This window comes from Indicator indicator, chromosome 11, assembly GCF_027791375.1.
Source record: "Indicator indicator isolate 239-I01 chromosome 11, UM_Iind_1.1, whole genome shotgun sequence".
NCBI lineage: Eukaryota > Metazoa > Chordata > Aves > Piciformes > Indicatoridae > Indicator > Indicator indicator.
In genome coordinates, this window is record NC_072020.1 from 29,636,255 (window position 1) to 29,663,746 (window position 27,492).

At 43.4% G+C, this 27,492-nt stretch overlaps 1 protein-coding gene across 1 annotated transcript; it reads left to right on the top strand.

Annotated features, from left to right (window-relative positions):
- The first annotated feature begins 858 nt into the window (after positions 1 to 858).
- GALNT15 (polypeptide N-acetylgalactosaminyltransferase 15) lies at positions 859 to 25,680 on the top strand. Its single transcript, XM_054384994.1, has 10 exons — positions 859 to 1,404; positions 5,191 to 5,357; positions 6,034 to 6,238; positions 15,143 to 15,310; positions 15,894 to 16,011; positions 17,298 to 17,492; positions 20,936 to 21,067; positions 22,143 to 22,244; positions 23,599 to 23,739; positions 25,534 to 25,680. The coding sequence occupies exons 1-10, from the start codon at positions 860 to 862 to the stop codon at positions 25,678 to 25,680; spliced, it is 1,920 nt and encodes a 639-aa protein (XP_054240969.1). The 5' UTR covers position 859.
- The last annotated feature ends 1,812 nt before the right edge of the window (positions 25,681 to 27,492 follow it).

The window sequence follows — 27,492 nt, forward strand, 5'->3', positions numbered from 1 at the left end:
TTCATATACTCCAGCTAGCACATTACCATATGAATAAATCTAACCTTAAACAAATCTTGTGCACTTCATCTTATATTCACTTTAGAAAATTCTTGCGTTGAGCATTTAGCTTCAATACAGCTATTCAGAAGTGCAGCAGTTGGCGGGGTGCTTCGATTTCTTTTCTAAAACGATGTTTTGCTTCTTGTATTTCATGTTGCAGCTTTTGCAAAGTTTTAGTTTGATAGGACAAGAACAGAGAGGGCATTAGGACCAAGAGAAAGACTCACACATTGCTCTGTATTGTGTCTGGCAAAGTGCTTCCTGACTGAGTGCCGTAGTTATGTGTGAAACAAAGTCAGAGACCGACTAGTTCTCATCTGTTGATCCCAGATGAAGCCTCTGAACGGGGGAGAGCTGTCAGAGCTGCTTTCAGAGATAAAGTGCTTCAAGCCAGGCAGCAATTGGAAACTTTGAAGAAGCAGGATCTACTCTGGAAGGAAACTATAAGAAATGGAACTTCTTTTTACTTAGAATTTTAAAAGAAGGGGTGGAGGGGAAGGGGGGAGATCAAAACTTCAGTTACTTCCCCCCCCCCCCCCCCATCAGCTAAACCTGCACCTTCCTAACTAAGCTACTTTATCTCACTGGATCCATGCTACATTTTACTACAGTAAGTGTAATATTAATAGGAATGTTGTACTTTGTCTGTAAATAGAGACGAAAGCATGAAACGGCATCAGTGAAATGTGAGTGGAGCAAAAAAAATCCTCTTGGCAAATAGTGAAAAACAGAGCTTTGCTGCAGCCGAGGACTAGAGTCTGAGGAATATCCAAGTGATATTTAACATGACCATCTGTATCATTTTGTCACCAACAGCATGTTCTCGAGGAAGAAGTGCAGATATGGATCACGTAAGCTGCAGTTTCTCTTGCTGTTGCTGATGCTGGGCTTTTTGCTGCTTATGGTTACAACACTGAACCCCCCACTCAGCAACCAGAGCAAGGAAGGGAATTTCCAGCCTGTGGAGTTCAGCCTCCGGGAAGGGAATCAGATGGACTTTGCGGAGACTCAAGAGATGCTGGAGACCCAGGAGGAGAACCAGCAGTATTACCCTTTGGATGGGCTATCACCTTTCATCTCCCTGCGGGAGGATGAGTTGATCGTGGCCGTTGTGTCACCCACCGGCAAAAGGAACCACAGCAAGGCCAGGAGGGGCTATCGCGTGGTGAAGCAGCAGAACAGGCGGCCGGGGGCGAGGGCAGAGGGCGACCCGGAGTCCCAGCTCCTGCCCCTTCCTCTGCCGGCTGGGGAATGGGCTGCTGCGGAGGAGCAGCCGCCTGGCCTGGAAACCCACGGCTTTAACGAGGCGCTCAGCGATCGGATCCCTCTGCGCAGGGAGCTGCCTGAGGTACGACACCCGTTGTAAGTAGAACAGCTGTTTACTTTCCGCGAGAAAACTTGTCTCTTTCCCCGCCGCTGCCCCCCATGAACCTCTCTTCTTCTAAGTCCCACGTCTTTCCTACCAAGCGCTCTCCTCCGCTTCGGAATACCGTCTTCCCCCTACACTGTGCGAGGAACACGCACCCGTCCCTTAGGCGCGCTCCTAGCTTCCCTCCAGCTGCCCCGGTCCCGCAGCCCGCGGGAGTCCGGCCATGGCCGCCTCCGCCCTGGGCGCTCCCCGATCCCGATCCCGCGGCAAGTGCTGCCGGAGCCAACAGAGGCTGCAGGACGCACCAGCGGCGTTTCAAGCCCCCGAGGTCGACTGACAGCAAAAGTGGAGAGGGTGGGTGGGACGGGACAGCTACGACTTCCCTGGGGAGACAGGTCAGAAAGGGGAAGAGGAACGAGCGCACCGCACCCAGGTGATGACTGATGTATGCTGCTACCTGCGCCTTCCGCACCCCCTTCCCGTGTTCCACCCGCCCGCCTCCCACCGGGCGACTGGCAGAGAGCAGCAGGCACGGGGCAGCCCGGACTTGCCCCACAGCAACGCGTCCCCTGGCGGCTGGGCGGCAGCGCCCCCTGCCGGCCGCCGCGGGCCGGGCGCCCTCCAGCCGCAGCAGGTGCTGGGCAGCGGCAGGGACGTGCTCGCAGTGCCCCGACGCCCGCATTCCCCTCGCTGGTCTGTCTGCTGGGGGGCACAACGAACAAATGCTGCGTTTGACGCCTCACGTGTTGCATTTAAATCCTGGAGACATGACAGTTATTCCAGCAGCCCTGGAGGGGCAGTTAATTCCAAGTCTTAAAAAGTGGCTGACAGGTATCTTTGCGCTCCTCTGCCTGGGGGAGAGGGCAAGGGATGTGTTTGGGTATCGTTTTTTTTTTTTGTCGCCTCCTGCAATGAAAGCTATTGTAGCTTTCCTCTAGGACATGGTGGAAATGTATGCCAGAAAACATTTTAAGTGAGACAAAGGATATGTATAATATGTTTTTCTAGTGGTTGTTTTCACATGTTTAAAGTCAGACTAGTTTCAGCGTTCATTTGCATAATTCCACTGAATAATGAAATATTGGTATTATTTCAATTATTTTTCACTGGCAACTCCTTGAGCTATGTTGTGTTCAAAGGAGGAATGGTGACCCTGTTTTACCAGCCTGTGACATTAGCCAAATCTCAGTTTTACTTAGGCCGCTGAAGGGCCATCCAACAAGAAGCAGGTTTAGTTAATACTAATCTTGGTAAGATTTAAGCCATGGTCTCAAAGCTCTTGAATGAGTTTTTCCTGCCTGACTAGTTACAGCCTTAACAACTATTAGCACCACAGCCCAGACTGAAACTGCAGATCTGAACAGCTGTTCAAATCTAAATCCAGATCATAAACCTGCAGCAGAGGTTTACCTCTAAGTCAGGCCTGTCCCTTAAGGCACAACACACAAACCACAGTGATATTTTTGAGGCATAATTTACTCTGGGGGTCTTGCTTACAACTATATCAGGACAGTTCTACAGCCCTGTGAAGTAAGAATGAAGCAGTACTAAATCAATCTATTACTGTTTTCTGTTTGAATCTCCTTGTTCCTAGTGATGTCTGTTATTATTTAGAGAGAATCCAGCCAGGTAGAGGCATTTCAGTGAGTTAGCCCCATGAACTCAGCCTCTCCAATTTCACTTGAAATTAGATGGAAAATTCTTCACACCTGAAACTATGTCTGTTAATTGTGGAACACTTCCAGATGCTGTAAAATAAGGCTGGCCAAACTTCACACTTGCATACTTCATGTTTACTCTTAAACCAGAGTGTAAGGTGTAAGGTAAATGCCATAAGATATACTTACTTGCTGTTTGTTAGAAAATCACATGAAGAGGTCTGTTGTGCTCTGCATTACATCTGGATAACTACAGTTAAGTGCAGAATGACATAACTACAGTTAACCGTGGTTAGTAAACTGCAGTAAACCAGAGCTGATGTGCTGTGCTGTGCTGGGTTCCAACTTCCTCACCTGGAAATGATACTTTCAGACCTCCCTCACCCAACCCCAGCTTCTAACATAGCCCATAGATCTTTGCATGCCTTTGCAGGTGATTGTTTTATGCTGCTTTTCAGAAAGTAGATGCATAAACTGGTCTCTTCTAGCACTTGTACAGATTCCACAGTAAAATGTACCAGTTTTGACATAGACAGGGTTTCTGGGTGAAAAAGCCTTATAACTTGTTCAGTTGTACCAGAAAGATGTTCTTCAGCATCAAAGCTCATCCTCTGAGGTAACCTTCAGCCCTCAGAATGTTTTCTGCTGCTATCAATTGGTCCAGCCACCACTGACACCCTCCTATGTGGAAGGTAGATCTGTGACAGTGGATATATGACAGTGGACCTGAATCACATCTGCCATTGTGACTTTTGTGATGGGGGTTGTGCTCTCTAAAAAACATGTATTTCTCTTCTGGGCTTGAATTATAGAAACTTAGAATTGTTTTTGTTGGGAAAGACCTCTAAGATCATCAGGTCCAACCATCAATTCAACACCACCATGGCCATTAAACCATGTCCCCAAGTGCCATGTCCACACATTTCTTGAGCACCTCCAGGGCTGGTGACTCCACCACCTTCCTCTTGAAGACTCAGAACTATCTAAAGATGAACTCACTAGAAATCAAAGGATTTGAAGAGTGACTGTGAGCCTGCTGTGAGAAAGGGAAGGCTCACAGAGATGGCAAAGGTATCCAGACAAGCAGAAACTTACAATGTCTCTGGCAAGGTTTTAAGTTTCATTACAAAAGCACATCTTCCACTTGAGTGTTGCTGGGAGCTGAGTCTTAACATGACATTTTCCTGAAGGTGAGTGGGAGTCCCCATCGACAGTGCCTTTGCTGGGTCAGAACTGCTCTGCTGTTCTCATTGCTGCATCTGACTATTGCTTATTTTTCACAAATTGGATTAAATTGCTATGTCTCATATCAGTCACTTTGAAGTGCCAGTTTGTAATGAATAATCTATGAAATTGCTCCAAATTGCAGGGAAAGCATTTCTATAGACCAGCACCCTTTTGCATCTTCCTGAGGCTTAGATATCTATATTGCAAGTCTTTGCCAATCTCCATGGCAACTGAACACTCACCACCTAGGTTATGTATTCAAGTACAGTTATTTTCAGTTCTTTTCCAATTAAGATTCCATGACAGCCTTATTTTCTTGCTATAACCACAGTACCAGCAACAAGGCATTGTAGTATTATGGTGCAAAATATAATTGCTTGTAGCTGTACTGAATGTTCCTGGTTGGAAGCTGCGTGGTGGTAAAAGAACTGCATCAGATTTTCAGTTTTCTTAATTACCTCTTGATTCTTAAATCATAGAATCAGAAAATTGTTAGGGTTGGAAGGGACCTCAAGGATCATCCAGTTCCAACCCCCCTGCCGTGGGCAGGGACACCTCACACTACAGCAGGTTGCTCACAGCCACATCCAGCCTGGCTGCAAAAATCTCCAGGGATGAGGCTTCTACCTCCTCCCTGGGCAACCTGTTCCAGTATCTCACCACCCTCATGGGGAAGAATTTCTTCCTAACATCCAATCTGAATCTACCCATTTCTAGTTTTACTACATTCCCCCTAGTCCTATCACTACCTGACACCCTAAACAGTCACTGAGCTTTTGAAGGCCTTTTCTGGAGATCTTGAACTGCTTTCCATCCCTGAAGGTTTAGTTGTAGCTTATGCTATAGTCAGTTGTAACATTTTTTCCAGTGCCTCCCTCATTTGATCCCATGCAGGTGCCTACAGCAAGAATATGACTCCAATCTGCCTACTGCTAGTGTCATCATCTGTTTCCATGATGAAGCCTGGTCTGCTCTGCTAAGAACTGTGCACAGCATTATGGACACAACCCCAAAGGCCTCCCTCAAGGATATCATCCTAGTCGATGATCTCAGCCAGCAAGGTAGCCCCATTTTCTGTGTATGTGAGCTCCTTTTTCCAAAAGCTTTAGGGAAGAAACTGAGCTCCTCCCAGAAGTGCGTGAGGAGAGTAAAAAGCAAAGAGGACCCTCAGGAAGAGCTAAGGACAGCCCTGAGCTGCCTGCCAGATTCTACCCTTCCAGCCCTCCCAGGAGGGCACAATTTTGTTCAGCTTAGCCTTTCAGCTTTGAAATAGTTTTCTTTCCCCCACCATCATTTCCAATCACTGTGAAGTTTCTTACTTTAAAATAAGATCACAGTATGCAAATCTTTGCCTTCCCACTGGACCAGATCTGCTGTAATAATTTCCAGACTTAGACTTTGGCTGAAGCGTTTGAGTGGAAAACTCCACATTGCTGAAGTAATCCAAAGTGCTTGAGAAAGCCAAACAGTTGTAGAGTCTCTCTGGCTTTTCTGAAATGATAAGAGCATCCACCTTTTGTGAAAATGGGAGAGGAGGCTTTTAAGTTTTCCACAGGGATCACAGTTTCTATTAGCCTCTACTTCTCTTTGACGTTATGTTGGTTGGCCATGTAAAACAAACATCCCCCCCAAAAAAAACATTTTACCAGCAAAAAGCAGCATCTCCTACTACCTGTTGCTTTTCTGTAAGCTTGACTCAAGGCTACAACATTTCAGTGGTGGTTCTGCATCCGACAGGGCCCCTGAAGTCAGCACTGAGTGAATACGTCTCTAAGCTGGACGGTGTGAAACTCATCCGGAGCAACAAGAGGCTTGGAGTCATCCGAGGTCGGATGCTGGGAGCCGCACGGGCGACTGGGGACGTGCTCGTCTTCATGGATTCACACTGCGAGTGTCAGAAGGGCTGGCTGGAGCCCCTCCTAGCCAGGCTGGCCATCAACCGGTAAGTGACCTCTCAGCTCCTGCAGAAGCTGATTTCTGCTCAAAGAGATGCACTTGGAAAGATTTGGGTCTATTTTTACCCTCTTCTGGCTACCTTATTCCTTCTGGTCACGTTGCTTTCGTTTTCTACCCTATCGCCACAGGTATCACTGGCACGTGGGAAGCAGGATAGGGTCACGCAGCTGACAGCCCTCACTTCACACCCCCTGTCACTGGGCTGTCAAGAGTTTGTATCCACTTAGAGATATAAGAAGGCTTCCTGGTGGTCTGAATTGAAAGGGTTGCAGTCTCAATTTTTGCAGTTTGCAAGCTGGCAAACATCCACTAGAAAAAGTACTGCAGGACTCCATCAGTGATGAAGCCAAAGCTAAAATGCTTTGTCCTCCTGAACTAGTTTGGCTAGGTACCAATGTCACCTGTACTCTCTATGTTCCATAGAGCAAAAAAAATACTTTCTGGGCAGCCCAGACAGTTCTAAGTAATTGCAGGCATTCTCACTGACACCAAACTGACAGAGGAAGGTACAGATTAATATTTTCTGAGCCTTTTGTATTTAGGATGGTGCTTGGGCCTGCTCTCTAATATCCAGCTGAGGTTAACCATGCAGTCCCCAAGTCCTTTAAAGAGATTATCATAGAATCATAAATTGTTAGGGTTGGAAGGGACCTCAAGGATCATCCAATTCCAAGCCCCCTGCCACGGGCAGGGACACCTCACACTACATCAGGTTGCTCACAGCCACATCCAGCCTGGCTGCAAAAACCTCCAGGGATGAGGCTTCCACCACCTCCCTGGGCAACCTGTTCCAGTGTCTCACCACCCTCATGGTGAAAAACTTCTTCCTAACATCCAATCTGAATCTACCCATTTCTATTTTTGCTCCATTTCCCCTAGTCCTATCACCACCTGACACCCTAAAAAGTCCCTCCCCAGCTTTCTTGTAGCCCCCTTCAGATACTGGAAAGCCACAATAAGGTCTCCTCAGAGACCTGCAAATATTTCAAGAATTACATGGCAGTAAATCCTTTATTAAAACAACTTCTCTGATTTTTTTTTTTAACATTGGCTTGTCTATCATTACCCATAAACCACTTGGGGAAAAATGAATAATTGCTGAAGGGGGTAAGAGGGAATAAAAACATCTTCAAAACTCTTACCTGGCTGTTAAATAGTCATGCTAAAGAACTTGGGAAAAAATGAATCATTGCTGAAGGGAGTAAGAGGGGGGGGGAAATCATCTTCAAAACTCTTACCTGGCTGTTAAATAGTCATGCTATAGAATTTCAAAGGCTATTTCCATGCACTGGAACAATTTGCTTTTATGGATGATTATGTTTGCTTATAAGAAAATTGATGTGAGTTTAGAAATTGTTACATCATTCAGATGAAAACATTAAGAATACTAAGAGTTACACGGCCCTAGGATGGCAGAAATTCTCTTTTCTAAAAGGTCCTCATTGGTAAAGCAGATTATTTTTTGTCTACTGACTTATTAGATGGTTTATTATGAATATACTTCATGAGTCTTATGCCTTGGAGCTGCAGTCTGTTGGCGGTGTTCATGCAAAACTCCTATCTGTGTCAGCTTGCCAGTCCTTGCTCCAGGCTGTATTGCTGAAATTAGGAGTTACAAACAGTCTCAGAGGGAGCTATGGTGAAGGAAGAACTACAAGGTCAAGAGAGGAGTTAGGACCCCACTGCAAGGGTAGTGGTTCACTGACAAAAATTATCCCTGCTGAGGGAATACAAAGCCACCAAGTCTACTGCTGCTCTGCGCTTGCTGTGACACTGTCACCAGGGGGTGAGAAAGGGATTCTGTTCCTCTACAGGGCCCGTGTGCTTAGTCATTCTTCCAGGAGGGCACAATTGAATGCTGAATTAGCTAATGGCTAATTGCATTAATGGAGCAAAGGTGGAAGAGTGTTTGGATAATAGTAAGGACTAAGTCATCCCTTTGTGTATCTGTCAAGTGCATCTGACCCTGCTGGTGTGGAGAACTTCTGCCATTCTCCAGTGCCAGATGTTCCAAGGCATCTGGCAGTCACTTTCCTTCACTGCCTCTTTTACCACAGTTGAAGAATGATGACAATAACACTGACTTGATGAGGAAGTTAATTCATGATTTTTTATAAATCACTTGTGACTTTTTATAAATCACTTGTAGTACTTGCATGGAGATCACCATGGAGATGTAAAGCCTCAACCTGGCTTCATTTACCAGTTGAGGAGCTGTTAAATTGAATCATGTGGACTCCCTGAGAATACCCAGATGAGGAAAGTGCAATGAAAAAAAGCTTACATTCACTGGTGAAATATCCATCTTTCCTCTTTATGATTTACCAGCCAAGCTGCAACTCCTGCACTTTAGCTGGAGAGACAGGATGGGAAAGCTTTTAATCACCTGGAGTGAGTGAGTTGTTTGCTGGCAAGGAAAAATGCAGCGTTTTCAAACCTCAAACATAGCTTAACATAGCTTAATGTACCTAGTGGGAGATTTTAACCTTGAAAAATGTGATTAAGTGTAATTTTCTAGAATCCTGATCAGATCCACCACTATTATTGTGACCTCTCTAAGAGTGATACCAAAAGATCCTTGCCCAAACTGAGACCTCACTGTGAGTTGAACATATACACAAAAAGGGAGATACTCCCAGTTCTTAAAAGCCAGTAGTAATGACAGGCAGGACAAATATGGGACAGATTATCCCAGTTTTACAGGTAGGGAAATATTTGACAAATATTTGGCTTGCTCTGGATGACGACATTTCATGTCCCTATGCACCAACCCAGTCAATATTATTTTTCCCCAAAATATTAAGTGTTTCTAAAATCACTACACATACACTTATGGGCACCTTGGCTGGGACAAGTTCTGTGAACCACACCTAACAAATTGACTGGGAAGCTGTGCATCAGCTTAGTTTATTGCCTAGAGAATAGCTCAGCAGTTTGTAAAGCATCCCTGGACATTTTGATTATTCGAGGATGAATACTGTAGGCGCCTGGACAACATTAGAAAACTAGATGAGATACCCCACAGATCATTTCATTTGGCAACTGTTTGTGTTCCAGGCTAATTCCAGGTGAGCAGCATGGTGCATAATAATGCAGCAGTGCCATTATTACAGTTGTCTTTTGAGGAATTTGCCTTTTCCAAGAGATTGCAGGAGACAGCTGCTATTTTGTATTCGGTGCAAAGGCAGTGAAAAGGCAGAGAAAAGGCCCTCTCTAGTGCATATAATGAACTGTGCCATGAAGCTGTGAAAAGATTGTTCCTTTAACCTAAAAACAGTGACCATCATTCTGAAGCAGGTCGTTTGGGGAAAAAAAAGAAAAAAAAAAAAAAATTCAAAGTCTAGTTCCTGACAATAGTGCATGGATCACAGGCTCAGAGATGTTAGGGGTTGGAAGGGACCTCCGGAGATCCTCGATGAGCAAGCATGTCCTTGCTACTCTTTTCCTCTTGAAAACCTTCTGTATACTTCATGCTTAACTGCCTGCTTTCTGGGACTTCCTTTGCCTGATCCTTTCATAGCCTCCACTTGCCAGTAACACTCCTTTCAAATACAGCAAGCTAATGTTCTTCATTTGCACAGTATGTTATGTGAAGGTTTGCTATTGTTCCAATCTTTCACAGTTGATCACAATCAGTAGGTGACCTGTTTTAGAGAAATTGAGGCAAAGAAACTGAAGACAAGAATCTAAAGCCAGAAGCAAATATTACTGCCAAAAGAAGGAGCAGCGAGGATTTAGGCATGATTCATGACACAGTGCCTTGACTGCCCAGTGTGAAAAGGTGTTGGTCACTCCTACAAATTTTGGTACCCTATGTACAAATTTGTATGTTTTAACCAAAAAAAAAAAAAAGACAGGTTCAGAATATATATTTTAAAAATAATAATAAAAAATAAAGCATTCCCTTAGCACTTTTCCCAGCAGAGATTTGAAGTATGTGTTTGGTACTTAGTCTATCCATTCAAGGCAACTGTTCATATACCCTAAATTAGCCTGGAGTTGGTCTGTAAGGCAGTATTTAAAGCATCCTTTATACCATAAAGGATTTACCATTCCTGATCACTGCATTTTATCTTTTCATTAGCCCTATCTAATTTCAAATGTTTTGCATTAATATATTCCTCAAGTCTTCAGCCAACCAGCAAGGTGCTTTCAGTGAAATCACAGCATCCTAGAGAGCCAGCTTGGGTTCTCAGTTACTTACTGAAGTTGTGGCTACATGCAGAGACAGAGAACTTAGACTGCTTAGATTTCCTAGCCTCTTTTTTTTTTTTTTTTTTTTTTTTTGGTTACTCCTTATGGAAAGGAGGATTTAAAGAGGTTAAAATCCCTTCCCAGCACAAGAAAGTATAAATCAGTGAAAAGCACTTTCAAAAAAACAGTCTAAAATTTCAAACCAAATGTGTTAATGAAGTCTTCCTCTCCTCATGTTGCTTATACTAAAAATGGAAAAGAACATAATGTCCATGGTGACTGTAAAGGGTCATGGGAAGACGTTTCATTCTCAATTGTGTTTGATTGAGAAATCCCAAACCTCTTCTTGTTTGGGTTGCTCTTTTTCATGGAATGGTGACCTTTTGTAGTTCATGTGGGTTCCAAGCATTTGAGATATTCACAAATTAGTGAAATGATTCAAAGCCTTGCTGCTAGCTGTGTTTGGATTTCCTGGTTTTTAGTTTGCCAATGTGTGTTTCATTTAAAAGTGCTGAGAAGCTGCTGACTGTCTGCCAATTACCCAGTTAATACCAAAAAGAATAGCTGAGAACATCGTCCAACTTTCAATTACTTTCTGCTGCAAATTTGCATTTAGAATCACACAAACATCAAACCATTACTGAATATGCAGGAAACAGATCTTTTATCCAAAAAAAAAAAAAAAAAAGAAGCATTAATACCAAAAGATAGGTAAAGCACTGCTTGATTAGGATTAAAATAGGACACTGACCAGTTTTCATGCAGGATCAAAATTACTGGATTCCTCTATTTCACATCAGAAAGACACTCCCAACATTTAAAGGAATTTTAAAGGCTGGATGTGGCTCTGAGCAACCTGATCTAGTGTGAGGTGTCCCTGTCTGTGGCAGGGGGGTTGGAACTAGATCCTTGAGGTCCCTTCCAACCCTGACAATTCTATGATTCTAAAATGTGTTTCCATTGATCTCAGCAGAGCTACACCAATTTATACAAGGTGAAGATCTAGCATTGCACTTCCAATCATACCCTTGAAGACTGTTAATCTTAAATTCTGAAAGAGCTACTGGAGTAACAGCTCTAAAACAGTTATCAGCTTGGATTGTATAATTTTGTGAGTCAGGAGATTAGATTCTATTTTATTCTGGTTTATTGTTGAATATAGCCAGAGGAGAATGTGAGCATTCTGGTGAGTTATTTTCAGCTGTCTTAAACTCAATGTCATAATTTTCAGATAGTTTGGATAATTGCTTGTTCTCTAAACAATCAGAATCCATTACACCACTGAAGGTAGTTTTCTTGACTGGCATTGAGGAATCAGTGCCCAATAACAAGCAAATCAAAAGCAAGCATTAAAAATAAAGGATTATTTTAACAAAAACTACTAGTGTGGTGTGTATTCTCATGAGCTACTTGCACTGATGGCAGAAGGACTGTTGGAGCTTGAAGTTTTATAGTGACAATAAATTTAAGGTGGATCCAAAAAGATGGACAGGCTTTCAATGGCTGAAATGAGAAGAAAATGTAGTATAGCCTGAAATGTCTGGATCATCTGATACAGAACATAACTGAGCATAACTGAGTATCCATATTGCCTTTATCTGAACTATCTTCATGGTCAAGGTTTTTTTGCATGGTTTAGTCTACGTTGCCTTCTCTGACTTCCACTCAGATAGACCCTTCTGATTATTTCCTTCTTGACAATCACAGGATCACAGGATGTTAAGGGTTGGAAGATCATCGAGTCCAATCCCCCTGCCAGAACAGGACCATAAAATCTATGCACAGGTCACACAGGAATGCATCCAGACAGGGCTGGAAAGGCTTCAGAGAAGGAAACTCCACAATCTCTCTGGGGAGCCTCTTCCAGTGCTCTGCGACCCTCCCAGTGAAGAAGTTCCTCCTCATGTTGAGGTGGAACCTCCTGTGCTGGAGTTCATATCCATTGCCCCTTGTCCTATGCCACGGTGCAACTGAGCAGAGCCTGTCCCCTCCCTCTTGACTCCCAGCCCTCAGACATTTAGAAACATTTATTAAATCCCCTCTCAGTCTTCTCTTCTCCAGACTAAACAGCTCCAGGGCTCTCAGTCATTCCTCATAGGGCAGTGCTCCAGTCCTTTCAGCATCCTGGTAGCCTTCCTTTGGACTCTCTCCAGCACATCCCTATCCCTTCTGAACTGGGGACTCCAAAACTGGATGCAGTATTCCAGGTGAGGTCTCACCAGGGCAGAGTAGAGGGGGAGGAGAACCTCCCTGGATCTGCTGGACACACTCCTCTGAATGCCCCCCAGGATCCCATTGTCCCTCTTGGCCACCAGGGCACATTGCTGTCCCATGCAGAACTTGTTACCCACCAGCACTCCCAGGTCCTTCTCCACAGGGCTGCTCTCCAGCAGATCCCCTCCCAGCCTGTACTGCTGCAGTTTGTTCTTCCTTCCTAGATGCAGGACTCTGCACAATGTAAAATGATTGCCCTAGGGTCATTAGTTCCTCAGTTCTGTCTGGATGGGAATGGATAAACTCGTAACAATAGACAGCATGCATTTAAGTGACTAGCAACACACTGAGGTGGGAAGTATACAACTCCAGTTACATCCACCAGACAGCTGCCAAAGATTCTTGTACACAGTGGACTGCATCAGGCTGCAGAATTACAGTGACACTTCATTTTTTGAAGTTCAGTGATAGAAAATCCATTTAACCTGTTAGATGGACTTTTCTCAGCATAGCAAAGAAAAACATACCTGTTTGTGTATGTCTAGCAGAGCACTACCTTTGAGCTATTTCTAGAAGTAGTTTCCTTTTCATGCTGTTAGTGAGTAAAGGTTATAAACAGCTTCCAGTAGAAAGGCTTCTGCTGGCTTGAGTTCAAGGTGGCTGCTTCTGTCCTGGATATAACAGGGGTATTGTTTTATTTATTTGTTTATTATTTTTAGTATAATTTATTTACATCTCTTCTTGAGCCCTCTTCTTGTGGGAGAGTGGCAGCCTTCATCTCTGTGCCTACAAAAGCTGCAGATGACTGTAACATTTTCCCATCTGTTTATAAACCCGATGCTGCTCCTGAAGTGCCTATTATCATGTATTAGAAAGCCTGGTTTTACACCTGAATGGAGAAATAGAATCACTTCTCTATTTTAAATGTTTCCTCCTTTGGCTCATCATAGGACAGTTTGCTCTTGTTGGGAAACAAAGGAATAGCTGAGTTACTTCAGTGCTACCCTCTGCATACTTCATACAGTTCACTGACAATCAGGAGTCTCTGTTTCTCTGTGGGCTTCCAACATTCTCTACAGGAAACAGCAACTGTGATAAAATAAAATTTGGAGTTTTCTCCCCCCACAATCCTGACTGTAAGGGCAGAGAATGAATGTCAAGATTGCATTAACATGACCCAGAGCTGCCATCTCCCTTAGCTGGTTGTGGTCTCTGCCATGGAAATGTACAAAGGGCTCACTGTGTGTGGAGACTTCTGATGTGACCTTTCTCCATTGACAGTATTATGTTTTAAGGATATTTCTCTCAAGAGTGACTTCTGACCAGCATACAAATCTTGAAAGGATGAGACAAAACCTGCTTTTTGCCTTCAGACTGACTGTTTCATTTCTCTCTCTCTCAGTTTTAACAGGGAGGTATTTTCTAGGGAAAGAGCTACTCCAGAACAATTTTCTGTATGGATACTTGTACTGCAGAATAAGACTAAGTTTTTCCAATGTACTTCAATCCCTAGTAAATGTTACTGCTTTTTCTCCAGAGGACCATCTGCCTATAGGCAAGCCCTTACACTGAGACCAGAGGCTATCCTTCTTCAGAGAAGAAATGGATAATGTTGTTCTTCAACACCTTTTTTTCCCCCTGCAGTCTTTAATGCCATTGCATTTATTCTTTGAAAATTTCCAAATGTGATACATCATTGGCCTGGAAACATGGAACTCTGATGACTCTTCTGAACTACCAGTTAATTCCAAGTTGCTGTATAAGCACACTGTGAAATACCAGGACATGTTTGCCATGGGGGAACATCTAATATCTCTTCTCAGACTAAGCCAGATTTAACTCAATATAGAAATTAATTGGAGCGTTGCTGCTTACGGTGCAATGGCTCTGTTCTGGCTCTTCAAAGTAGATTCCACACTGTGACAGTGCATTTGCAAGAGCATTTTAAGCCTTCCATAAAAGAGAAAGAGAAGCTGTTTTATGAACTCATAGATAAGTGTTTTCACAAAGCGACCAGCCGAACAAAATAAGGATAAGTGCACTCCACATTGGCCTGAAGTGACAGACTCATGAAGTGTGTAGAACATCAAACCATGATAAAATGTGTGAGGCTAAAAGAATCTTTCACTATAAACTCTGCATCCAAGCAAAGCCCATAACATCAGAGGTTGGGGCCTCTGTGTGAGAGAGATTCATAAGATTTCTGATGGTTTAACTCACGGCAAGATTCTGAACAGCTTTAAGTGACAGTTCAAGGCACAGGTTACCAATAAATCACTTATCTTTGGGTTCCTCACTGCAGGCTCAGTATTCCCATGTGCTGAGCACCTGAACTTCTATCAGGGAAAATAAGGGCACTGAATATCTAGAGCAATGCTTGTGGTTGATGAAAGTGCCAAAGAGGAGAACTTCTCCACTGTTTACTAACAGAGTAGTGGACTTAATTTGCACTTTGGAAAATAAACGATACCCTCTTTTTCAGAAACAGTGTCATCTCCCCTGTCATAGATGTCATAGACTGGAAGACGTTTCAGTACTATCACTCTGTGGGCCTGCATCGAGGTGTTTTTGACTGGAAGCTCAATTTCCATTGGGAACGAGTGCCAGAGCATGAAGAGAAGGTACGGCAGTCTCCCATCAGCCCTATCAGGTAACAGTCCATCAGCCAATATACCTCCACTCAGCTCAGCAGCAAAACTGTACATATTGCTTCATCCTCCAGCTAAGAGAAGAGAGATGTGGTTGCTTGTTTATGCTCAGTTCATAGGTTTTTGGTTTACACTGAGTTTGTTTGGCCTTCAGTGGTCATTCTAAAGGGATGGCAGTCACACTTTCAACATGACAAATACATTGACACAGCTAATGTACAGCCTGATCAGGCAAGGTGTGGAGGTTTGTGTGTAAAGCAAAAGGTTGATTACACAGAATTAAAAGGGATGTCTTGATAATGATCTGTTTGTCTGTTGTATTGGATGTACATCTCACATTTCCCACTGTTCTGAGCCTCATTTGAGAATTCAACTCTTGGCTCCCTTCCCCCCAAGCAAATCCTACAATTAGGTTCCAGTTGTTCTTTTCTTTTGATTAGATAATTAATTAATTCAAGCTTCTATGGCATAGTGTTCAATCATTTTGTAGTACTACCTCTATGGAAATGGCGAGATTTTTTTCCCCTTCACATAATTCCCCATCCAAAACTCAAGGTGTTCACTTCCAAACTGTTTTCTACATAGGAGTCCTGTGGTAGCTGGTGCAGTGGTGGCCATGGATCGACATTACTTCCAAAACATTGGAGCTTATGATTCTGACATGACCATCTGGGGAGCAGAAAATCTGGAGCTATCTATAAGGGTAAGAACCTTAATTTAAACATCAGGCTGTGGTAACTGCTGGAATTTTAAGGAACCTGAATGAAAAAGCAAGAAGTAGTTTATAAAAGCAGTTGAGTGCAGAACATATTGGGATATGGAGGCTATCACTTTCCTTGCAGGAATCTATCCCCATGATGCATGGTCTGTCAGGGATATATAAGAACATGCAGATGCTGTGAGTTAGTAATGTTATGTCAGGAGAAGGAAGTTTCACTGGTTATCACTATCAGCTTGAAGACTGAGTCACTGGTTTTGGCACCTTCAGAAAGCTACCTCTTCTTTTTTTGGCATGTGGCATGCACCAAAGGGAGCGTAGCTTTTATTTCTTTGCCAACCTGCAGTTTTAATACCAAATTGTTCATATTAAAGGGTTTGCATTGATTTTGGCTGACTACAAAGAGTAACTGATACTAAAATGCCACGAAAATTGCAGACATGCAGGATGTAAAATCAAGTGTCCCAGACCAAAGAAGATGTTCCCCCAGGTTTCTGCTCTGCGCTGCACTGTTTGTGCACAGAAAAACATGAGAGCATATAAATAGCTGTAGGTCTGTCTTGCTCAGTATTCTCTCTATCTGTGGGGAGCAGTGTATGAAGAAGCCTGTGGTGGGGTGAAATTAATCCCCCAACATGAAATTGCCAGACCAGCTCAGTTGAAAGCAAATGAAGCTGTACTTACAAGTAAAACTACAATCTAGAAATAAGCAATGCAATGAACATGTACAAAATATACAATATTTACATATATTTACAGTTTATAAATGACACAAGAACCCTCCTGGACAAAACCAGGGGGTTACCAACAACTTCCCCTTCCCTGCCCCCTTCCCCCACCCTATACAAGGTATGAGAGAGAGAGAGAAGACTGTTAGTACTTAGCCACAAGAAGAATGCATTCAAGGTCAGCAACAGCTAAGCAAAAGCTACCAGCCAGTATCTGCCAGAGTGAAGGAAGCTGAAAAGAGTTTATACAACTAGCTTTATGTTATTAATCAGACCGATGGGATTATTTAGACCCTTTTCATTATTTTCCCTTTTACATCCAACGGTAATTTATTTTCATTCTACCACGCTCTACTCGAGATCTGTGGAAAATTTTGTAGGCACAGCCTAAAGCTACCACAAAGCCCATAATAATGGTGTGCCCAGAAACGCACAGGTCAGGACTTCCTCAGACAGAGTCTATAGCAGAGGAGCTTGTCTTCTTTTAGAAAAAGGTAATCTCAAGAAGATAATCTCTTTTTTGTGCTTTCACCTGTGTTTCAGACCTGGCTCTGTGGTGGCTCTGTAGAAGTTATTCCGTGCTCCCGAGTTGGGCATGTCTACCGCAGCCACTTCCCTCGTGCTTTCTCCTATGAGGAGGCCGTTTTGAGGAACAAAATCCGAATAGCAGAGACCTGGCTGGGCTCTTTGAAAGAGAACTTCTACAAGCATGACACAGTGGCCTTCTTAATCAGCAAGGTAAAGACAGCATTGTTCCTTGATTTCTAAGGGAGGGAGTGTGTGTTGAGGTAGGTGAAGAGGGTATGGGTTATGGTATGAGGTCAAACACTCAGCATGGACAGTGCTGAGGATAGTCTATGAAATCTTCCAGTGGAAGAGCTGTCAGATTGGGAAGGAAAGAGAGCAACTGTAACTGAGAAAGTCAGATCTTATCACAGCCACTATTTACAAGTTGTTTCTTTTGCTGGAAGCATCATGCAGGCAGCAGTCCGGCCGCCAGGGATTTGAACTCCCAGCAGGCTGTATGCTAAGACAGACTTGCAGTGAGGTATGTGGCATGGCCCTGGCATGTGGTCACACTTGAAGAATCTACAGGCTACCTGCTGTATAGCAATTACAGAACAGCCACACTTGTTTATAAGTCAATGTATAATCAATCCATTGCAGATCAGGATCAGACAAGGGACTGTATAGCTCGGGTATTACAAACCAGTGGATGTTTGTTGACTGGGAGTCATGCAGCTGTGGTTAATGTCATTAATGTTAAGGTGTTAATAATGTGAAGTTCTTAATGTCACTGCAGAAATTCTCTGGCTCCATGCCTCTTCTTGTAATGGTATCCTCTCCTACAAGGCAGTGGTGAGCAGTTGTGAAGGAATATGCCATTCATCTTCTTGTTCACATAACAGTGCCATGCCTAAGAAGAAGGTTCAATGAAAACAGTTAGGCAGAGCATGAGTGGGTTCTATGCAAGGTTTCCCACTCAGTTTTGCTGCTGCATTTCAGTCCTGCATGCCTCCATCAGTGCAGAGTTGGCCATTGTCTAAGAAAGCTGGATCCAGCAGGAGCTGCATGGTAGTGGGGAGAGGAAAAGGACCATAATTGGTGTGGCCTCTGTCCTGTCAGCTCGTCTGAGCTCCAGTGGATCTGCCTCTCCAGGCAATCTGCCATGCTGATCCTAGAGTCTGAGGCTGTCACATTCCCTTTTTTTTTTTTTCAATTCTATTTTCACTTTTTAAAAAAGCTCCTCCCTCCTTGACTGTGTTGTAGGTTTGAACTCCCCTGGCCAGAAGTTCATCATTTGACTCACAAGAGTTACAGCCATGTAATTGCAAGGCGGGTGTTAGGCCAAGTCATGGAAGATGGGCAGTTAGGTCTTTAAATCATTTCATATTTCCCTGAAGGCCTTATTTGTCAACTCAGAAGCAATTTTCTGTAGTAAAACAATAATACTAGCTGCACTAGCTGTAAGCACCATGACCTTTTGCCTGAAAGTTTATTTTGGTCAGAATACTTGAATCATAGAATCACAGAATCATTAGAATCATAGAATCATAGAATGGTCCAGGCTGGAAGGGACCTCCAAAGGTCATCCAGTCCAAGCTCCCCACAGTCAGCAGGGACATCCCCAACTAGATCAGGCTGCCCAAGGTCTGGTCAAGCCTTCTGTTCTCCAGGCTGAACAACCCCAGTTCCCTCAGCCTGTCACAGGATCACAGGATCACAGGATGTTAGGGGTTGGAAGGGACCTCGGGAGATCATCGAGTCCAACCCCCTGCCAGAGCAGGACCATAGAATCTAGCACAGGTCACACAGGAATGCATCCAGATGGGGCTTGAGAGTCTCCAGAGAAGGAGACTCCACAACCTCTCTGGGGAGCCTGTTCCAGTGCTCTGGGACCCTCACAGTGAAGAAGTTCCTCCTCATGTTGAGGTGGAACCTCCTGTGCTATCATTTATATCCATTGCCCCTTGTTCTATCCCAGGGGGCAACTGAGCAGAGCCTGTCCCCTCCCTCTTGATCCCCAGCCCTCAGATATTTAGAAACATTTCTTAAATCCCCTCTCAGTCTTCTCTTCTCCAGACTAAACAGCCCCAGGGCTCTCAGCCTCTCCTCACAGGGCAGTGCTCCAGGCCCTTTCCTAGCAGCCCTCCATTGGACTCTCTCCAGCAGATCCCTGTCCCTCTTGAACTGTGGACCCCAAAACTGGACACAATATTCCAGGTGAGGTCTCAGCAAGGCAGAGCAGAGGGGAGGAGAACCTCCCTGGATCTGCTGGACACACTCCTCTGAATGCACCCCAGGATCCCATTGGCCTTCTTGGCCACCAGGGCACATTGCTGCCCCATGCAGAACTTGTTCTCCACCAGCACTCCCAGGTCCTTCTCCTTGGGGCTGCTCTCCAGCAGATCCCCTCCCAGCCTGTACTGCTGCAGTTTATTCTTCCTTCCCAGATGCAGGACTCTGCACTTATCCTTGTGGAACCTCATTAGGTTCCTTGTCTTTAGAAACAGATTAGTCTGCCTTGATCTCCAGGGCTCTTCATTTGTCAGTGTGTCCCAGACATGTTGCAAAGTCCTATTTGGTTTGTGGTTTTGTTTTGTTTTGTTTTGTTTTTCTTCTGGCTGCAGAGAAATGGCTCATCTGAAGACAAGTTATTTATGGGCAATCTTTGCTTATGTTACCAAATTTAATTTCTAGGAATCCAGACCCATTTCCTGGAATCCAAACCTGCATTTTTTAAAATGCAGAAATACGAAGGGCAAGATCTACTGCTAGCAAGAAAGAGGGCAGAGACCCTTAAGGGTGGTGATATATTTTAGTATGGGGGAACTGAGAGATTTAGAAGAGTGTTTTGTGTGGTTTTGAAACTGAAGGATTAGACACTTACCTGCTTCAAGGTTTTCAGCACCCTGTTAGCCATCTTGAGTGCTAAATACCCTCAGACATTCAGGGCAGGCGCCCATAGCTGCACCAAAGGTTGAAGGCACTTGTTTTTTTTCTGCACAGAGTTGCTACAGAAAGGATGAGAGTTGATCCTGAGTGTATGTAATTCAAGCAAACACACAGATCATAGGAAAGATTTTATGCCTCTATAGCCACAAAACACATTCTCTTACTAGGTTTAGTAACATATCAGATGATAATGTGATAGACTACATTTTGGGCTACATTCTGTCACTGCTTAGATCCTCTTGTTATGCAGAACTGAGAATAACTGGATTATAGGAGCTGTTAAAGGCCAGGAAATTGAATTTTAATCAGCAGAGAAAATTGTGTACTTAAGGAAAACCTAATACAATCCCACTGCCTTCAGTGCAACAAGCATCAAACTTGGCCCTGACTTTTTTTTTTTCCTTTTTTAATTAAAGTGAGGACAAAGACTAATTTATCTTGCAATATAATAATATTTTTAGAGGAAATACTTATTTTCACAGTGTAGGTTCTGAAACATTTACTTCTGACACAATGCCAGACTAAATGCTGTTTTAGCCCAATGTTGGGGGAAGGCTGTAACTGGTCCTCCTCCTTCGAGTACTCGTAAGAGATACACATCCAAATCTATGACATGCAGCATAAAAGAGGTGGTAGAAATAATTCCTATGCAGTCATTTTAACTTCTAGCATCTCCAACATAAATGCAGTAGTAAACTTGTTGCCCCTATGCTTTTTCCATAAAGGCAGAGAAGCCAGACTGCAGTGAGAGACTTCAGCTGCAGAAGAGACTGGGCTGTAGGACTTTCCAGTGGTTTATATCAAATGTGTACCCTGAACTCTCCCAACTTGAAGGCACACCAAGATTCTCTGGCAGGGTAAGAGAAATCACACTATAAAGAGTGATCAGTGCTTTTGCATTGCTCAAAGACCCCAGCATTGCTTCCAAGTGCTAAGTACTCAGTGACCATAGAGTGAGAGGTTGTTCCTGCTTTGAAACATTTATTGTCCAAACAGACAATGCGACGGGGATGGGATAAGTAAGAAAAGCACAGAGAAGGCAAACAGCAGGTCCAAATTCTCACATAAGCAGTGGAAACCAGCCAGTAGCCCAACCCAGGCTGTCTGATTCAGTTCAGTGTCACAGCTCAGAGGAGCCTAACCTTAGATTCTTTAAGTGCTATTAGTAAGGGAAAAGACCTCATGCAGACTGCAACTGTAACAGCAGCTGAGATATCTCTGTGCTGATCTGTGTGCATGAAGAGAAAAAAAAAACATTCCTCCAGTTCTGCACTTCTCCCAAGGGCAGAATTAGTAGCAATAGCAGTTCCTTGGCTGACTGTGTACAGAAGGCAATATTCTCCTTTTTAATTTTTTTAAACACATGGGTTGAAAATTATAATTCATTGAAATATTGATTTATTTCAGGCACCCTTACTGGAAGGGAAGTCCAACAAGGCAGTGAAATCCACTAATTAAATCACACTCTGCTATCTGTAGCCAGGTTTTATCCTGCCCTTTTAATATTTTGTCTGTTCTTTATTAGGGAAGTTTGCTTGAGTAGAGTGTAAGAACTGAGTGTGGGCCACAGGAATTGTAACATGTGAGGGTTTTATCTTTTTTCTTCATTTTGGATTTCTTTCTGAATACATTGTCCAGTTGAAGTGCAGTTTCTCCACTAGTGTAAAAATGTTGTCAGGTTTCCTTTATATGCCATAGTAGTTAAAACCAGAAGTGCATATCTCAGACAGAATTCACTGGGTAACACTGACCTTTGATGAGAGTGCAAGACCAATATGCAAGATCTAGTCTGAAAGACAAAAATAGTGCCTGAATTATGAGGGGAAAAAAAAACATATAAAGGAATACAATCACACAGACACAAAAGTTAGCTGAAGGATATTTGGGTTGTATTTGATTGTGCTTTATCTCAGTATAAACCTTTTCTTGCAGCTTTACAATACTGGTATTGGCTTCTGTGCGGATTACAGACCTGGAGGAGCCATTGCAGAAGGCTCTATCAAACTCTCCCCTTGCAGTGACAGCCTCACCCAGGTACAATCTACTTTAAGTATCAGATCTAGGGAATCATCCAGAAGACAGTCACTCCAACATGTAAAGAGCTGGATTGGCAGTGGTGGATATACTGAAGTGTCCAAAATGAGGCATGTGCTGAGGCAATGAAGGCCACTCTCCTGCAGCTGAGTGTCACTTGAAAAATGACAGTGTTTTGTGTGTTACTGAGATCACACACCCACACTTTGCTCTAGCAGACATCAGTAGGTGCCTGTTTGTTGGTATATTTGGTAGTGTCTGATGAACAGAACAGCTGGGAGTAAAATATACATCTAACAAGTTGTGGTGGGTTGAAATTACGCCCCCCCGCCCCGACGTAACATTGCCAGACCAGCTCAGCTGAAAGCAAATGAAGCTCTATTTACAAGCCAAACTACAATCTCAAATATGGAATGCAATTAATATGTACAAAGTATACAATAGTTATATATACTTACAATTTATAAACAGCACAAGAACCCCCCTGGACAAAACCAGGGGGTTACCAACAGCTTCCCCTCCCTTCTCCCTTCCCCCCTGTACCAGGTAAAGAGAGAAGAGCAGAGAGTAGCTGTTAGTACTTAATCACAGCAAAATAATGCAGCCAAGGTCAGCAAGCCAGCAGAAGCACCAGTTTGTATCTGCTGGAGCCAAGAAGCAGAAAAGAGAAAGAGTTAGTGCACAAAGCTAACTTCATGTTAGTTTTCAGACCTATGGGATTGTTTAGACCTTATCATTATTTTCCCTTATACATCCAATGGTAATTTATTTACATTCTACTACTTTCTACTCAAGATTTGTGGAAAATTTTCCAGGCATCAGCCTAAAACTACCACACAGTTGTAGACTGATGAGAATAGATTTCCCCATTAGTGTCTAAAACTGTAGTTTAGTGCCTAAACAGCAGAGAAATGGATATAGACTCCCAAGCTGGCCTTAGACTACCAAGTTCATGTATTTAGAGAAACCAAATCAGTATAGAGTGACTGCAGATATTTACTCCAAGCCCCAAGCAAGTTTTGCTGCAGGCACATCTCTAACTGCAATGTGTGTGAACACTGTCAGAAACACTCTTCTGTTCAAATATTTATTAAACTAGAAATTTTTTATTATAGGATGGGTTTACTTTATACCTAATTACAGCCCACAAAGCCTTTCCTTAAGTAAATATTTGTGCCAGAATTAGCTGCAGAGGGAATCGCTTCGCAGGGTCAAGGCTGTTGGGTCGCCGTCACTCAAGTTTGGGTCACATCTTAACAAACATGTAGAGGAAATTGGTTGGTTGGAATTAGCATTTAAAAAATGAACTGGGATGTCCATCCATCATTGTTCAAACAAAGCCTCCCTTTTCCAGCACTTTGAATATAACAGCATGAAGGAAATCCGGCTTGGTTCTGCTCCACTGTTTTGCTTTGATGTCAGACATGGAAAGGTTATCCCTCAAAACTGTACAAAGGAGACAGACAACAGCCACCAGCACTGGGATGTCCAGGAGGTCAGTGGTGCCTCAGCTGTGAGGGGAAGGCAGCTGAGTGACTGTGGGATTGCTGGCTGACTGACAGGGTTTGTTGGGGAAAGGAAGAGATGAGGTATTTGAAAGGCAAGTTTCACTTCTGTATCATTTTTACACAGGAAATTTAGAATCATAGAATCAATCAGTCAGGGTTGGAAGGGACCTCAAGGATCATCCAGTTCCAACCCCCCTGCCATGGGCAGGGACACCTCGCACTACATCAGGCTGGCCAGAGCCTCATCCAGCCTGGCCTTAAACACCTCCAGGAATGGGACCTCAACCACCTCCCTGGACAACCCATTCCAGGCTCTCACCACTCTCGTGGTGAAGAACTTCTTCCTCATGTCCAGTCTGAATCTCCTCACTTCCAGCTTTATTCCATTCCCCCCCAGTCCTATCACTACCTGATATCCTAAAAAGTCCCTCCCCAGCTTTCTTGTAGCCCCCTTCAGATACTGGAAGGCCACAAGAAGGTCACCTTGGAGCCTTCTCTTCTCCAGACTGAACAGCCCCAACTTTCTCAGTCTGTCCTCATAGGAGAGGTGCTCCAGCCTTCTGATCATCCTCATGGCCCTTCTCTGGACACCTCCCAGGATGCCTCTTGCTCATTTACACTATGTGAAACAAATTAGCTTTAAAAATACAAATTTCAGGAGTCCTACCTGAAGCCTTATGTCCTTTTTTAAACTATTTATCTTACTGGCCTTACAGGAATAGAATCTGAATCCGTGGTTGTAAAAGTAAGAGCAGGGCAAATCCTTGCCTACTTTTGGATAGAGGAAGAGTCTGGGAATCCTGAAATCTCCCAGATGAGATAACCGAGTGGGAGTGGGGGAAACATTAAAATTCCTCCTGCACTGTGAGAGAAAAGCAAACTTCCTATTAGAGGGATTTGGTGTTCTTCAGTAGACTCCATCCAGCAGAGCAGAAACTCCACTACAAGACTGGAAAATGTCATGCCTTAGGACAGCCCAGGAAGATAGCAGTTTCTGTAGTAGCAGGAATGCTGCAATCCACTGGTACATTTGCTTCTGTAATTTGTTTTGATTCCTAAGGGGAGCACTTGTGCTTTCGAAATTTTGTGGCCTGTAGTACTGTAGTTGATGTTGATGGCAACCTGTACCCATAGGAAACAAGCACTAGGGGAAAAAGACATTTATTGGATTCTGCACCCACCACTCTTGTCAAGTTTGAAAGGAATTACCACAATATCACAGTATCAGAGTATATAAGAGGTTGGAAGGGACCTCAAGAGATCATCAGCTCCAACCCCCCTGCCAGAGCAGGATCACTTAGGGTAGTCCGCACAGGAATGCATCCAGGTGGGGTTTGAAAGTCTCCAGAGAAGGAGACTCCACCACCCCGCCCTGGGGAGCTTGTTCCAGGGCTCTGTCACCCTCACTGTAAAGAAGTTTCTCCTCATGTTGAGGTGAAATCTTCTCTGTTCAAGTTTGAATCCATTGTTCCTTGTCTTATCACTGTGAACCACCCAAAAGAGCCTGGCCCCCTCCACTTGACACCCACCCCTCAGATATTGATAGACATTGATCAGATCCCCTCTCAGTCTTCTCTTCTCCAGACTAAACAATTATGAATACTCACCCTGCCCTAGGCTCACAGTTAAACTTAGTAATTATGTTTAGAGCAATACTTACAAATTTTTCAGTGAGCAGTCATTACTGGGGGTCTGTTGTATGTAAAATATTCAGAATTTCCAGCTTTTACTGCAAAGCCTTCATTTTAAATTTGTTCTTTCTTTCCCTTTTCTTCTTGTAGAATGGAATGATTGTCCATGTCCCTTCTGGCAAATGCATAGAGGCAGTGGGGAGTGAAGACGAGAGGGACTTGCTTTTGTGTGTGTGTAACAAGAATGCAAACCAGCTGTGGCAATTTGACCGTTCCCATATGCTCCGTCAGAGATGACTGACAGGTCTCTGTGGAAATCAACTCTCCAAAGCTTAACATTGCTTCTGTTTGGGATTTAAGATACAGTTCCTGCACGGACAAGAAAGATGCTTTGTGTTTGCTGTAGCATGCAGGGAAGTTAGGCAGGTCTCTCTTTTGAAAGCCTGGCTCAAATAGTTGCTGTCAGTTCTTGGTTTATTCAACTTCAGCTAAAATTTCGATTTAATTCTGTGGAGCAGGGAATAGAGATACTGTGACCATCAATAGATTCTCAACTCTGCTGTTGCAGAAGACAGTTAAGTTTGCCCTTTGAAGGAAACATGGAAATTTGGCTGCCAAACAGCTTGTCTTTAGCATATTCTGTGACTTCTGAAGATGAAATGAGTTGGTGAAACGTTGGAAATTTTAAGAGGAAGCCAACCAAACCAGGGTAAGTTTGGCCTTGTTTTATAGTGCACTTAATACATACAAAACAAAGGAGGGTTTGTACACATAAAGGTGGTAGATGTTTCCACATGTAATAGCTAAACCTTTGTTTTCCAACCAGCTTGAGCTAAATTTCTACCCTCTATGAAATTGCACAGAGCATGAACCAGCACTTAATTAGGCACTAGCTGCTTTAATTGACTTGGAATACCAACAGCCCTCAGTGTTTGGCATATCATTCCTTAAACCCCTGGTCCGTGGTCTGATTTGGATGGGAGAAAAAGCCTGAAATATTACCAACTTTTTGTTTGTTTTAATGAAATTCAAGAACAACTCTTCAGGAAACTTTGTGAAATGTGGAAGAAGACTGAACTAGATTAGAAAGGATGGTAACAACTTCCCTGCTTAGTTTGAAATGCAAAGTATCACAGAATCATAGAACAGGGAGAACTGGAAGGGACCTCTGGGATCATCTAGCCCAATCCCCCTGCTACAGGCAGGTTTGCCCAGAGCAGGTTGCACAGGATCATGTCCAGGTGAGTTTTGAAAGTCTCTAGGGAAGACTCCAAAATCTCTCAGGGCAGCCTGTTCCATGGCTCAGACACCATCAAAAGAAAGAAGTTTGAAGTGGCATCTGTTTGCTCTTACGGAGCTATGGGTGGACTCCATTGCTATTCCAGTGACAAAAGTGCTGGCTGAAACCAGCAAATTAAGGGAAAAGGCAAGTTTCAACAGTGGCTACCTAGAAAGAAAATACTGGTGCCTACTTCCACTTGCTTGCAGCCTGGGTTGTCTTTCACACTGCAGAATTCAATCTTTCACATTGTCAGTTTTAGCCAAGAAGATCTTTTAGATTCTTCCTGTTTTGGGCCTCCAAGCTGATCCTCAAAAGACAGTAGCAATCAACATTTTCTTAAGAAGCTTCTTCTGCAGAGCCAGCATCCTTGCTCTCTTTCAAAGAACTGAATGGGAGTTGATGTTAGGTGATGAGAATGGTCTCATACAGTATGCACTAGCAAAGCAAACTTTATCAGTATTTTGTTAGGAGACTTTCAAATTTGGAGTTAAGATCAGTAATGTTGATGCTTTCCAAGAGTCTGCTAAGACAGAAGAACAAAGATTTGGGAGTCTTCCCATCTCAGCACTACACCTAATTTATAGTATAAATCAGTCATAACCATATGTATTTATTAAAGGGGAAGGGCATCATTAATGAAACTTGGGTTTGAGATTTTTTTGAAGAGACAGATTCTTCTGTTTTGTTTTGGTTGGTTGGTTGGTTTGTTTTGGTAAAGTATACAGCACATTGTTTGAATTTTAGAGAAAGGAAGGAATAAGAGAATATTCTGCTGAGAGCCTTCCAGTCACCTGCACTTAGTAAATCATAACAGATTGGTTTCAAAC

Coding starts and splice junctions, on each gene's coding strand:
- GALNT15 (XM_054384994.1), top strand. CDS start 860: ATGTTCTCGAGGAAGAAGTGCAGATATGGATCACGTAAGCTGCAGTTT. Junction 16,012..17,297: donor ATCTGGAGCTATCTATAAGG/GTAAGAACCTTA, acceptor CCTGTGTTTCAG/ACCTGGCTCTGTGGTGGCTC. Junction 21,068..22,142: donor CACCAAGATTCTCTGGCAGG/GTAAGAGAAATC, acceptor CTTTTCTTGCAG/CTTTACAATACTGGTATTGG.